This window comes from Tamandua tetradactyla, chromosome 11 (assembly GCF_023851605.1).
Source record: "Tamandua tetradactyla isolate mTamTet1 chromosome 11, mTamTet1.pri, whole genome shotgun sequence".
NCBI lineage: Eukaryota > Metazoa > Chordata > Mammalia > Pilosa > Myrmecophagidae > Tamandua > Tamandua tetradactyla.
In genome coordinates, this window is record NC_135337.1 from 37,860,447 (window position 1) to 37,873,424 (window position 12,978).

The following is a 12,978-nucleotide window of genomic DNA, read 5'->3' on the forward strand; positions in this document are numbered from 1 at the left end:
TTTAAAGTCCATAGCCTTTTTAAAAAAATACATGAATGAACTAACATCCTGCATTTTCACTTATGGGCACAACATTCAGATAACCATACTATGCCAAGAGACCTAATTACTAATCCTCTGGAGAGTTTTAAATTGCTTTTAAAGGAAAAAAAAATGTGTCTCTAGGTACTCATGGTTGAATAAAATGTCACTAATGCCCAGTCAGCCATTTTCAGAAAGTAGAATCACTGGTGATTTCCACTTCAAGTAGAATCACTGGTGAGCTCAGTTTCCCAGAGAAGGTATATTTCAGCAGTTTTCAGTTTTGAGAGATGCTTAAAAACATACAACAGTTTCTAACATTTAAGACTCTGAAAACTCTCCCCATTGTTTTTTCTTTTCTCTCTGCATTGTTTCTATGTTCCAACCTGATTGTAATGTCAAGGGGGGCACCTAGAATCAGTAAAGCAGATGCAAGGGAAATGTTATGGCCACAAACACTTCAAATAAGTCTCTAGAGATGCTGCATGCAATACCCTGATTTAGATCGAATTGCTTCACATTGTGAAAAAAAAAAAAACTAAAGTTTAGAAGACAGCTCACTTGGGAACTGTAAGCCTATCCTTTGCCAGATTTTTACACTCAATTAAATGCAGGTTAAAGCTTTAATTTGGTACTTTAGAAGGTGTAATCTTTTAAAAATCACAAGTTAGTAGAGTTTAAATGTCAGAGTTTCTTTGACATCAAGTTTCTATTAAGAGGTTGAAGGAGGGAGAGGGAGAAGCTGAGGAAAGAGGGAGAAAGAATGAGAGGAAGAAGGAAATTGTTTCTAGGGTCTCAGGGTAGTCACTCTTGGATCTGCCTGTGACTCCCAAATCCTTGGAGGGTGGCCATATCTAGTGGACTGCTCGGGGGGATGTATTCCCCAACGTTCTTAGAGTTCAAAATACTTTCTCTTTCTTTACAACAACCTCTTTTCTCCATTTTACTAAAGTCATCCTGCCTAGAACACAGATCAGATCCATCTGACTCAAATCCATGCCCTCTTCCTGTCCCTGTGGGAACAGACCAAATTTCCTGTTTAGAAAAGTCATCACTGAACTGGTATTTTATTCAACCCAATATCATATAATATCAAAGGAAACAATCAAGCACTGCTAAAGCAATGAGCCAGTGGCTGGGAATTGAAAACCATATAACTGAGATTTTCTCCTTTCTTAAAAACATAATCTTGAGAAATGTGTTTTCTCAATGAAACATATGGACATGTCCAACCTGGACAAAAATGTCAATCAGATTTTTTTTTCCTTACACATTTCCTTTTTATTCTAAGTAGAGAGTCCTTTCCTTATTTTTATTTTGTCTTTTTTCTAAGTGTATAACCTGAGAATACCTTGTATATTTTCTATCTGAAATTTTCATACCAGCAATCAAACACAAAGCAAAAAGCAGTAGAGACATGCCTGTCAGGAGAAAGCACTTTCATAACTAAGCTAAAAATCATTACAGGCCAGTGATAATGAAAACCTGGTGGCAACAATATCCAAGTTAAGGTGTTAAACACTGAACACTAAATCTGCTTGGAAAATGTCTGTCAGTGAATCCTACAGAAGAAAATATTAAAAAGGACACCAAACCACTTTTCCCCTTCCCACTGGGTGTTTATTTTATAGCTTTTGCATCAGGTAATCAACTGAAACACTTCAACAGAAAGCTGGCAGAAAGTGAAGGAAAAGGAGTGATTATCTCTCCAACAGATGTGACAAAATGGTTTCAAGTTGGAAACAGTATTGCATAAATGAATCAAATGGGAGGAGGGAAGAAATAAGAGAGAGAAACCAGAGACAGAAAAGAGTGAGCATCTTCCAACGTGGACTGTGAAGAAAAAAGGCACTATTTAGCTGTATATTTGTAAAATAAAACTCAAAATACACAATTCATATTTTTCAAAATTACATTCGACACGACTTTAAACATGCTCACATACCTGACTCTCAATTGACAGGCCATGAAAGCTGCCTAAAAGTCACATAGACAGCACCAGTATGTCTAAATCATAGGCTTGCCAATAATGTGTTTTACAGGTATCTTTGCCATCAGGGTGCATTTTATAAATAGTACTACAAGTTCACAAAGCTGTACAAATTTAAATTATAGAATAAAATCCAATTTACTGATCACCCATTTCAATCTCTAAAATTCCCACTCCAGGAAATCAGAAAGTAAGCTCCACTTTGGAGCTGAATTGGCAGTGAATCTGAAAAAGGGTTGCTTTTCTCTGAAGGCTGGCTGAGCAGTGGTTCAATTGGCATCATCTATCAATTTTGCACTGGGCAAATGGATGTGAAACTTTAGCAGCAATAGCACTGCTTCCTCTCAAAGTAAATAGCACTAATTTATGAAGAGGCAAACTTTCAAATCATATAGAAGCACCTGGGCCTCTTAGAGACAAACTTCATAAAAGGTCACACTGGGGGCTTCTCATAATAAAGGATTCTAGGGCACTGTAAGTGTGTCTGAGAATGACCAACGGGAAAACCCAGCTAAATGATTTACACAGATGTTCTCTTTGTAGAATCTCAATATAAATCAAAATACTGGCTATGCATTTGGGAACCAGTCTTTTGTTAAATTCTCTAGTGCTTTTAGAATTTTTATTTGACTTTATTAAAAAAAAAAGAGAGCCTCATTTACAAACTATTTTCTTTCTAACTATACAATGAACAAATCATCAGCAATATCAAAATACTGTTTGAAAATCACTAATGGCACTAACAATTTGGAGAATTTCCAGTAGGATATATGTTAAGAAAGGTAACAGATTACAAATCATAGGCATTAACTCAATTTTCAGAGTACAAAATAAAATTTTAGAAAGTCAGTAAGTTTAAGTTCTCTGATCGTCAATAGTTTAAATCCAATCACCTGGAATTCAGGAGCACCCAATATGATCAAAGTTGCACAAACGCTTATGGATGACAGAAAGTAATCCCCATGCAATATTTTAGGTGTTGCTATCAGATATATTTAAGTAATATTTTACAGATTAAAGCTGGGTAAATCAAAATATATCCTTCCCATTACATTTTAAAACAGTCACAATAATTGATTAACAGTTGCCATTTCACAGCAATCAGAAAACAGGAGTTGATACAAGTTGAACAAAAAGGTACTTTTTCCTCTTTTAGGAAATAACTATGTAGATATATAGTTATATGCACATACACACACACATTATCTTTTAAAATTCAAGGTGGTTAATTTACTTCTGTGTTATAAAAAAAATATCTCCTATGGTCAAAAATACTGAAAAAAGCTCAAAGGCTGAAAAAAGACCACATTTGCCACTTTAAAAAAATACATTATTGTCTCAGTGGTTCTATTTATGTAACTGATTATAAAGTTAGGCATTACCCTTGTAACTCTGCACTTGACTCCTGGGACTATACTGGACCAGATGGAATTAAATCCACCCTTTTCTCAGCCTCCAGGGACTTTCCTAACTTAAAAGATGATAGAATAAATCCCCCTATTCTCAACTGGTAATCTGGAAAAGAAAACATGCCCACTGGAAGCAATCTAAGTCATAAAAGTTTATGAATCTGTGGGAGAGACTGCATGAACCAGAGGGCTATTCTTTGGATATAAGTTAGAAGCTTCTGGAAGTGTATGAACTCTTTTTAGTTCACTAGAGAAAAATCAAAAAGGATTTCTCCATAAAAAATGATTTCTCTAGTGCAGATGTTATAAACCATAGCCCAGAGGCAAGAGCTGACATGTCACCTATTTTTATAGATCAAGTTTTACCAGAACACAGCCGCACACATATTGTTTATGGCAGCTTTTGCACTACAGTGGCAAAGTTGAGTAGCTGTGACATAGACTGTATGAACCGCAAAGCCTAAAATATTTACTCCCTACACAAAAAGTTAACTGACCCCGAGCTAGTGTGCTAAATACTATCCTGGTTACCATGTACCTCTAGAAGACTTTAGTTTGTGTTCCAAGAATAACCTGCACACTAGATAAATGTCACAAACTCCCAACTTGAAGTGGTGTTTTCTCCTTTTGGGCAAATAAATAATTTGCATATATTTTTAACAAGCACTTGTAAAAGCTAATTAATGTATTTAAAAAGAAGGGGGGGGGGAAGGAAAGTTAAAAGAAATACAAGTAAGAAAAGTACTCCTGAATGTGTTCTCTTAATATTTTTATACTACCGTGAAGAAAGGGTGAGAAAATGATTCTTTTTATCAACTTCCTTTAGTTTTTCTTCAAATTTGTTTGTAAAAGTTTTTTGATAAGTAGTGCTCCCCACCCCCCACTCAACACCTCTCCAGTTAGTAACCTTTAAGAAGTCCTGCCTAAAATGTTTACATAGTTTGGTAAGGCCTTGTTCAGGAATATTTATTTAAACTAAACATATTAAAGAACTATTCTTTTAGAAAATCTATTTCTAAAATTCTGTATCTCTGTTACTCCGAGAAGGGGAAAAGAATGCACAGGGAAATTAAACTCCACAAAATATATCTTAGAAATCATAAATATAAAATAGTCACCATTTCTGACTGGTAATGTAAAATAAAAACAAAAATCTTTCAAATTTGGAGACCAAAATCTCTCCTCCCCTAGTCAGCTAGTGAAGTCCACTTCTAACAGGGAAACTTGTGAACTCAAGCAGAGGCTCATGAAGTCTTAAGAGTTCACAGGTGTTTCATATTTCAAAAGCTGTGAAACATAGAAGATAAAACACTGAGAAGATATTTATCAAACATGAATTTACAGCATGATTAACTTTTTTTCAACCAGCTTATAAGTGGATTTTTCCCTTTCTTGTGTTAAAAAATGAATGGAATGAAACTACGTTAAGGATGTTTCTATAATAATACCTTACATTTATATAATGCTTTACTTTTCTCAAAGTGCTTTCACAGGCCATCTCATTTAATCCCCACAACATCCCTGTGAGGTAGGTACAGCAGGAATTATTACCCTCATTTGAAGATGAGGAAATTGAGGCAAGGAGCCTAAGGTCACACAGCTGCTAAGTGGCAGAGCCAGGACCAGAAATCAAGTTTTCTGACTCTCTGTCTGTACTCTCTCCACCATAAATACTGCCTCTAATATTGAATGATGTACTGTGTATCAAAATTGAAAGATTACTGAAATTCATTTCAGTGATGTCTTGACTGTAAAATTAAATGAAAAATACAAGAATAGTAGGTCTGATGGTTTTACTTGACATAAGAAAATTGGTGCAAAACCACTTTTGTTTAATTACTTATAACATTTTGGTCCAAATACATAAAATATGCAATATTTACAGCATTTTCCTTTTTTGTAAATGCAATGCTTTAAAACACATTATAAAGCACCTTAGTAAAAATAGTCTACAGGTAAAAGTACAGAAGAAGTAGGAAAACCCTACCCATACCACAGCTCACTAATGGAGTCAAATATAGAGTCACCGATATCTCAGTTTACAGCTATTACAAATAATCCACAGAGAAACAAATCTAAACTTACTTTTTTATATCAGTGTATGGAAGTCTTAACTAAAACTTCAGATAATGTCAACATTCTTTTAAATGTCCTCCCAATCTTGATACTGGGGAGACAGGAATGAGAATACTGCTCTGACTCCCTATTTTTTTTTTTCACAGTATTAGTTATGGTTTACTTTTAAAAAAAACAAAACAAAACACTAATCATCATTTAAAAAAATGAAAACAATCTACATAAATATGGGCAAATCCGACTACAGCAGAAACATTTCTTAGCAAACATGATAGAACATTCCAATAAATTTCATGGGACCTGATTCACGAAAACAAAGTACACACTGTCAATCAACTATTAACACTATTCAGTAGAAGTGTATAATCCAAACCTCCAGGTGAAGGTGGAAACAGTAAATGGATTCATCTTCATTCATATTAGTTTAAAAAATGCTTTGTCAAAAACGGAGTATCAGAACCTTTTCTGAAGTTGTATTTACCATCTTGATTAGACCTGCTAGGTGTTTATTTTAGGCGAAGTGTAGGGTTTTTTTTCAGGCAGGAGGTTATAACTCCCACCAACATTTAACCAGAAAAAAGAAAAAAATCTGACTCAAACTTCTCAGAACACTGACATACCAGCCAGTACCTACTTCCTTGACGTTATTGTCCTGTTTCCTAACTCAGTTCAATGCAAACTGTCTTCTACATCTATCAGCAATCCAGGTGGCGGAGCTGAGAACTATGGTGAAGAGAGGGTCAAAACATTAGTTCAAGAATCTAACAGCCACATCTTATACTTAGTTTGATTTAGGGTAAATCTTTTCATAAAAAAAGTTTTGTGCAAGGATGTAGAGGTCTCCATCTTTTTCTCTAACAGCGTGGGCTCTGATGAACTGGAACTGCTCTAGTGCAAATTCATAGAACTCGTTCTCCATTTTCCAAATGTCAGACTGCTGCAGCTTTGCAATGGTCTGTTTAGTGGGGAGTTTCTTCTCTGTGGTTTTCCTAAGATGAGATTTCTTTCCTACTTAGGAAGGAAAAAAAGAAAAGATAAATAATTCTTGGAGAACACACAAACGTCAATGCCTCTTTACTTGAAGAGATGGTTGAAATTAATAAGACAAACTGAAGGTTAGGTAATATAACAACTGTTTTATATTAATATAATTAGGGCAAAAATGGAGCCATAACATATAGAACTGTGATTTATTCCTTTATGAAATAAATTCTTAACCTATTAATGACTTAATGAGATGTCAAAAAATAAAGGTAAGGATCATCATGCAGTAAAGTGTAGGCTGTCACACGCTGTATTCTCAAATGACTGGTGCTCTGACAAGTTTATCTTTAAAAATATGATAAAATATCTATTGCTAAATTTCATCCTAATTTCTCATATTCTACATTCTCTATAATTTTGTGTTGGGAGCTAGGGCATAGAAAGAAATTCCTATGATTACCTCTTACCAAAGAAAAGTAAAAAAGCCAGAATTAGATGGGACCAGCATGATCACTTTCAGAGATACAATACTGTTGGGGTGCTGAAGCACACTTTTAGGGTTCTACAATATAATAGACACAGGAAATAATGGTCATTATTAGTATGACTTGGTCCACTACTCTTATAATGCCTTTATTAGTGTGACTTGGTCCACTACTCCTACAATGCCTTTTTAATTCTCAACTAATGCATGTTAGGCACATTAAAAAAAAAGATTCAATGAACACTTTCTATGTGCCAGGCATTCTTTTTTTGTTGTTTTGTTTTTAATACAGTTTTACTGAGATATATTCACACCGCATATAAACCATCTGAAGTATACATTTATGGGCTCACAGTATCATCACCTCGTCTTGCATACATCCTCATGATCAATTTTAGAACATTTTCATTACTCCAGAAAATAAAGAAAACCCAAATCCCCCCATATACCTTATTCCTCCATATTACTGGCCCATCACATTGATGCGGTACATTTGCTACTGCTGATGAAAGAGTATTAAAACATTACTGCTAACTGTAGTCCATAGTTAGCAATAGGTACATTTTTTCCCATATACCCCTCCATTATTAATCTCTTATAATAGTGTTGTAAATTTGTTCTAGTTCATGAGAGAACTTTTTTATATTTGTACAGTTAATCATTAACATTGTTCACTACAAGATTCATTGTGTTATACATTCCCATGTTTTAGTTTCCAACTTCCCTTCTGGTGACAAACATGACCCCGAACTTTTCCTTTCTACCACATTCACACACCATTCAGCACTATTTATTATCCTCACAAAAATATGCTACCATCACCTCTGTCCATCTCCAAATGTTTAAGTTCAATTAAACACTTTCACATATTAAGCAACTAGCCTCATTCTGTAACCTAGTAACCTATATTCTATATTTTGCCTATGAGTTTACATATTGTAATTAATTCATATCAGTGAGATCATAAAATGTTTGTCCGTTTTTGTCTGACATTTAATTTAACATATGTCCTCAAGTTTCATCCATGTTGTCATGTGCTTCAGGACTTCATTCCTTCTTACTGCTGAATAATATTCTATCATATATACATATATGCCACATTTTGTTTAGCCATTCATGTGCCCAGCAATTCTTTTGTACTGAAAATGGTGAGCCCAAGCAGACAATACACCTACTTTTTGGAGCTATTTCTTGTTTTATTCTGAAGAAATTTCAAATTATATATATTTTTCAAGTTGCAAACAAAAAAAAGTTAAAGAAGCTCTCAAAGGAAGGTTATCCCTGGCAATCCCATTGCACATTATACACCCAAAAGAACAGAAAGCACAGATTCAAACAGCACGCTGATGTTCATAGTGGCATTATTCACAATTGCCAAAAGATGGAAGCAACTCAAATATCCATCAACTGATGAATGAATAAGTAAAATGTGGTATATACATACAATGGAATATCATTCAGCCATGAAAAAAAGAAATGAAGTCCTGATATGTATAACAACATGGATGAACCCTGAAGATATCATGTTTAGTGAAATAAGTCAGACACAAAGGACAAATATTGAATATCTCACTGATTTGAAACAATCAGAATAAGCCAATTTACAGAGTCAGGATCTAAAACATAGGTTACCAGGGGATGGGGTTGTACATTTGGGAATAGGGAAGGGAAATGTTAAGGTTTAAAATGTATAGGGTTCCTTCTTGTAATGATAGAAACGTTTTGGTAATGGATGGTGCTGATGGTAGCACAGCATTGTGAATTAAATTAACAGCACTAAGATTATATATCTGAATGTGATTAAAAGGGGAGAGATGTAAGATTGTATATATAGTAACAGAATTAAAAGAGAAGAAACCCATCATTTATATACCTGTGCGATAGAGTTCTGTAGCACCCCTGAAGAACCGGGGCAAAGCTGCCTCCAATAACATGATAAAATCTTCCAGCTCTTCAGTAACTCCCACCAGGAAGTATTCATTAATGAGGTTATACTTGGCTTGATCCAAAGCCCACCTGCTTCCCACATTCCTAAAGCCAAAGAAAAGCATTAAAAACTTGGTTGTGAAATCTGCTAAGTATTTTTTCATGCCTATGACACTGTATATTATAAAGAAAAGAGAAAAAACACATGTATATCCAAAACCTCAATGTCCTTCTAGAAATGTCATTCGATGACACACGTGTTTTTAATTTCCTTGGCCTACACCTCTAGTTTCTGCTCACCTATGTAGTACTGTATCAGACAAGAACTCCTAAAATAAAGTTTAGTTTGAGGGCAGCTTTATATTCTTACCATTCGATTTAGTGTGAGTTTAACTTTTTTTAAACTAAATTTTGTTATATTAAAAGCTCTCTAGTAAAGTCTAAGCTATTTGCATTTAGTGCTTATCAATTTGTAAGCATAGGTTTTTTTTTGTGAGCATAGTTTTTCTGAAATTTCTGAGGAATAGAAAATATGTATGAAATGGTTCTTAGAATTTTTTTTTCATTATTAGCCGATGGTTATTAGAGATTTGGCCCAAAATAAACTATACTTTTGGGCTCTTTTTAGTATTAACATTCTTTAATAATAATTCTAGCACTGCCCTTACACAGCAGTGTGAGCTTCACCTGGTAATTTAATCTCTCTCACTTTTAGTTTTTTCAACAGTTAAAAAACAAGAAAAGGGCAAAGGTAAGGTGAATTACTTGATTTCTACAGTCCCTCCTATCTCATGAGTCTATGAAACATATAAAGAAATTCAAATAAATATCCTCAATTATACTCAATAGAGCAAAATACTCTTTATTGTTCTAAGACTCGGTTTGGAAAACTTTTTTGTAACGGGTCAGAGGGTAATTATTTTAGGCTTTGCAGGCCATATAGTTTCAGTCACAACTATTGCTCTGTTGTTTTAGTGTGAAAACAGCCACAGACAACAAGTAGGCTAAGGGATGTGGCTGTGTTCCAACAGAACTTTATTTATAAAACCTGGCAATGGACTGAAATGGTCTGTGGGTGGGAGTTTGCCAGTCCCTGTTCCAAGGCAAAGGTTAAACATGGAGAAGACTTCTTATGGTTCCAATTCTTCTTGTGCTACTATGATGTTTTGATACAGACCACTGAGTAGGACCTTAAGGTTCACAGTAACCTAACAATACATCTTAAATAATGAAGAGAAGAAAAAAGGCATTCCTGCATTTCTGATTAGTTTTGAGCAAGATAGTAACTTTAAATGTAATCTTATTTTTCTCTACTTTTCTTATTAAATGATGGAACAGAACAAATAAATATGTACATTATTTTCAAAATCTAAAAACTCAAACCATGAGGAAATAAATTTTTTATTAAAGAGAAAATATCTTTATTTTCCATCTCACATTTATCAGCAGACTAAAGCATAACCATAACCTTGGCTTCTCTCAAGGCCAAATACAATTTGACAGTAAAATCAGGTGAATAATTTACTCACTAAGCCTTGATCAATAAGCTTAGGAGAAAATGAGGTTTATGAAATGACCCCCTGGCCCCTAAATTCAGAGCTCTGCTGGAATAGAGCAAAACATATAATACCAAAAACAAACAAAAAGATTTAAAAAAACTATATCTAAGAAAACACTGCAAGAACATTATAATGAAGAAGCTTTTTAATGCATTTAAAAGTTAATACAGATTATAGAAATAAAAATGTTATCATTTTAAACTAACTTTATCTTACTTACCAGCATTCCGAGCTGTGGCCACAGAAGAATGGGATTTGAAGCCAGAGTTTCTCTGGAGCACAGTCTGAGCCGCCCTCAGCTACACATTCATCAAACGTCTAGAGCCAAGACAAAGCAGTACAGGTGAATGCACACACATACACACCACACACACACACATATGCAAGTCTTAACTTATCAAAGATCTCAGTGTGGTAAGTTTTAAATAAATGGGCAGGAGTGGGTAGATTGAGAGAGTAAAGGGAAAGGGATAGGCAGGTTAAGAAGACACACTTGAGATACTACGGAAAGTTAAATATTAACTTTCTCTTACAACTGTGTTTAATGCCATATTTGTAAGACTTTTTAATTTTGGAATGGAAAATCCTCCACATATTAATCTGTTCTTGAAAATAAGTACTGGCTTATGTTGAAGGTGTGTCATTTATAATTGGTTTGCCTTTCCCAAAGGAAATTGAAGAAAACACAAGGCTACATATATGTGTGATTCTTTGTGAAGTAAAAGCAGGACTAAACTTAAGTTCTGTTTTCTTTAAAACAAACACAAATCATTACAGAAAAGAGAAATGACTTCAGATACTTATGACTCACATGCCCTCCCCTTCCAAATGTATCTGACTGAATTAGAAGGGGGAGAGACTCACAGGCAATGGATCTAGCAAATTAATCAACTTCACTTTAACTGAGTACTTAAATATCTGTCACAGGCACTTGAGCAGTAAGGCATTATCTATTACAGATGATGTAACATAACCGGAGAACAAACGTGGGAGCTTTGGTTGGTATAGTGAGACATCTACAAATACTACCGGTTAATTCTGCAAAGAGGGAGAATGCAAGAGTAGAAAGAGCATTCATCCTGAGTTAAGGCTCCTGAGTTACTAGAATCAGGTTTGGTTCTTATTTAAATAAGTCTTTAAGGTCTCCAGCCCTCATGTTTCTAATCTATAAAATTAGATAAACTCAGAGGACATTTTGAGCCCAAAATCTATGAGAACAGATCCACAAAATTCTTAGATATGGCTATTAATGGAGCTACACTGAAACGATTCTCCTTATTTTGGCAACATTCAAGAGACAACAGAAAAATGCAGCCCATGTTTTTCTGTAAATTTCTCTTACAGAGATGACCTTCACTGTGATTTAAAGAAAAGAGGTATGACTTGAATTTGAATCCTGAATCTAGTAGACTGAAGTTTTGCATTAGTTTCCTTAAACAAACACCAAAAAAAAAAAAAAAACAAAAAACGAGGGCATAATCTTACTTTGAGTAACAAATAAAATTATAGATGCAAAATTATTTACCACAATTACTGCTTCATAGTAGGCAATCAATAAATGGAATGTGTCTTTGTCTCTCTCTCTCTCTCTTCCCATACCCCTCTCCTCCCAAATAGTCAAATACAATGTTTTGTTTGTTCCTGATCTCCTTGACTTCCATAGCACTTGGCCGCACTAACCACCCTATTCTTTCTGAAAACCTCTTGGTCTCTCTGCCACGAACACATTCTTTTCTCTTTCTTTGAACATTCCTTTATGGCCTCTTGTTGGTTCTCGTACATTTTTGAATTTACTATCATTATCTTCATTGAGGGTATGTTTTTGTCCTCCTACCAAATATGGAAAGTTATCTCACTTATCTTTTCTTTGCCTGCTCCCTTCCTTAGCCCACTTATCCCACTTCATTGGCTTCATTGAAAATTTCAAGCAAAAAACTTCCAAATCCATACCCCCAGATCTATTATTTTTTACTTATGTTCTAATACCTACTGCATATTTTCATCTGAATTTCAAGAATTACCTCATGATCAATTTTTCTGGCAATGGGATTATTTTTTATTCCCTTGTAATCCAGACTGAAGATCTCAGAACATTTTTTAATCTTCCTTCTTTTCCTCACTTCTGTGAGGTAATGTGTCTTTCCAATTCACCTTTTCCTTTTCAAACCTACCTACTGCGTCCTGGTTAACTTCCATCAGACATCTTACAATACTTCAAGTCTCAAAATAAAAAACTCTAGACTCTTTTCTTCTCCCACAATACTTAAGAGTTCAGTACACGAGAGAAATGAAGTTTTTAAAATTAAGAAATATGACCAGCTTTTCCTTTAAAAACCATCAATGATTAGAAAGATAAATTCTTTATGAACTAGGTAAAAATGATTTTTTTTGGCATGGGCAGGCTCCAGGAATCGAACCCGGGTCTCCAGCTCAGCAGGTGACAATTCTTGCCACTGAGCCACCGTTGTACCACCTTAAAAATGATTTTTATGCTTTTTTTTTTTTTGCATGGGCAGGTCTCTGGCATGG

General features: G+C 34.7%; 1 protein-coding gene across 7 annotated transcripts in view; it reads right to left on the reverse strand.

The window, feature by feature from the left end:
• Positions 1 to 1,604: 1,604 nt before the first annotated feature.
• HS2ST1 (heparan sulfate 2-O-sulfotransferase 1) overlaps positions 1,605 to 12,978 on the reverse strand; it is a 310,493-nt gene continuing 299,119 nt past the window's right edge. For 6 of the 7 annotated variants that reach the window (XM_077120374.1, XM_077120373.1, XM_077120372.1 and 3 more), the window contains 3 exons: positions 10,670 to 10,767; positions 8,838 to 8,995; positions 1,605 to 6,507 (listed from right to left, as the gene is read on the reverse strand). In XM_077120374.1, the coding sequence (XP_076976489.1) occupies positions 6,278 to 6,507; positions 8,838 to 8,995; positions 10,670 to 10,767 (486 nt within the window). In that variant the 3' untranslated portion in view covers positions 1,605 to 6,277. The remainder of the gene's footprint in view (positions 6,508 to 8,837; positions 8,996 to 10,669; positions 10,768 to 12,978) is intronic. The other variant, XM_077120371.1, reaches the window with a different exon arrangement.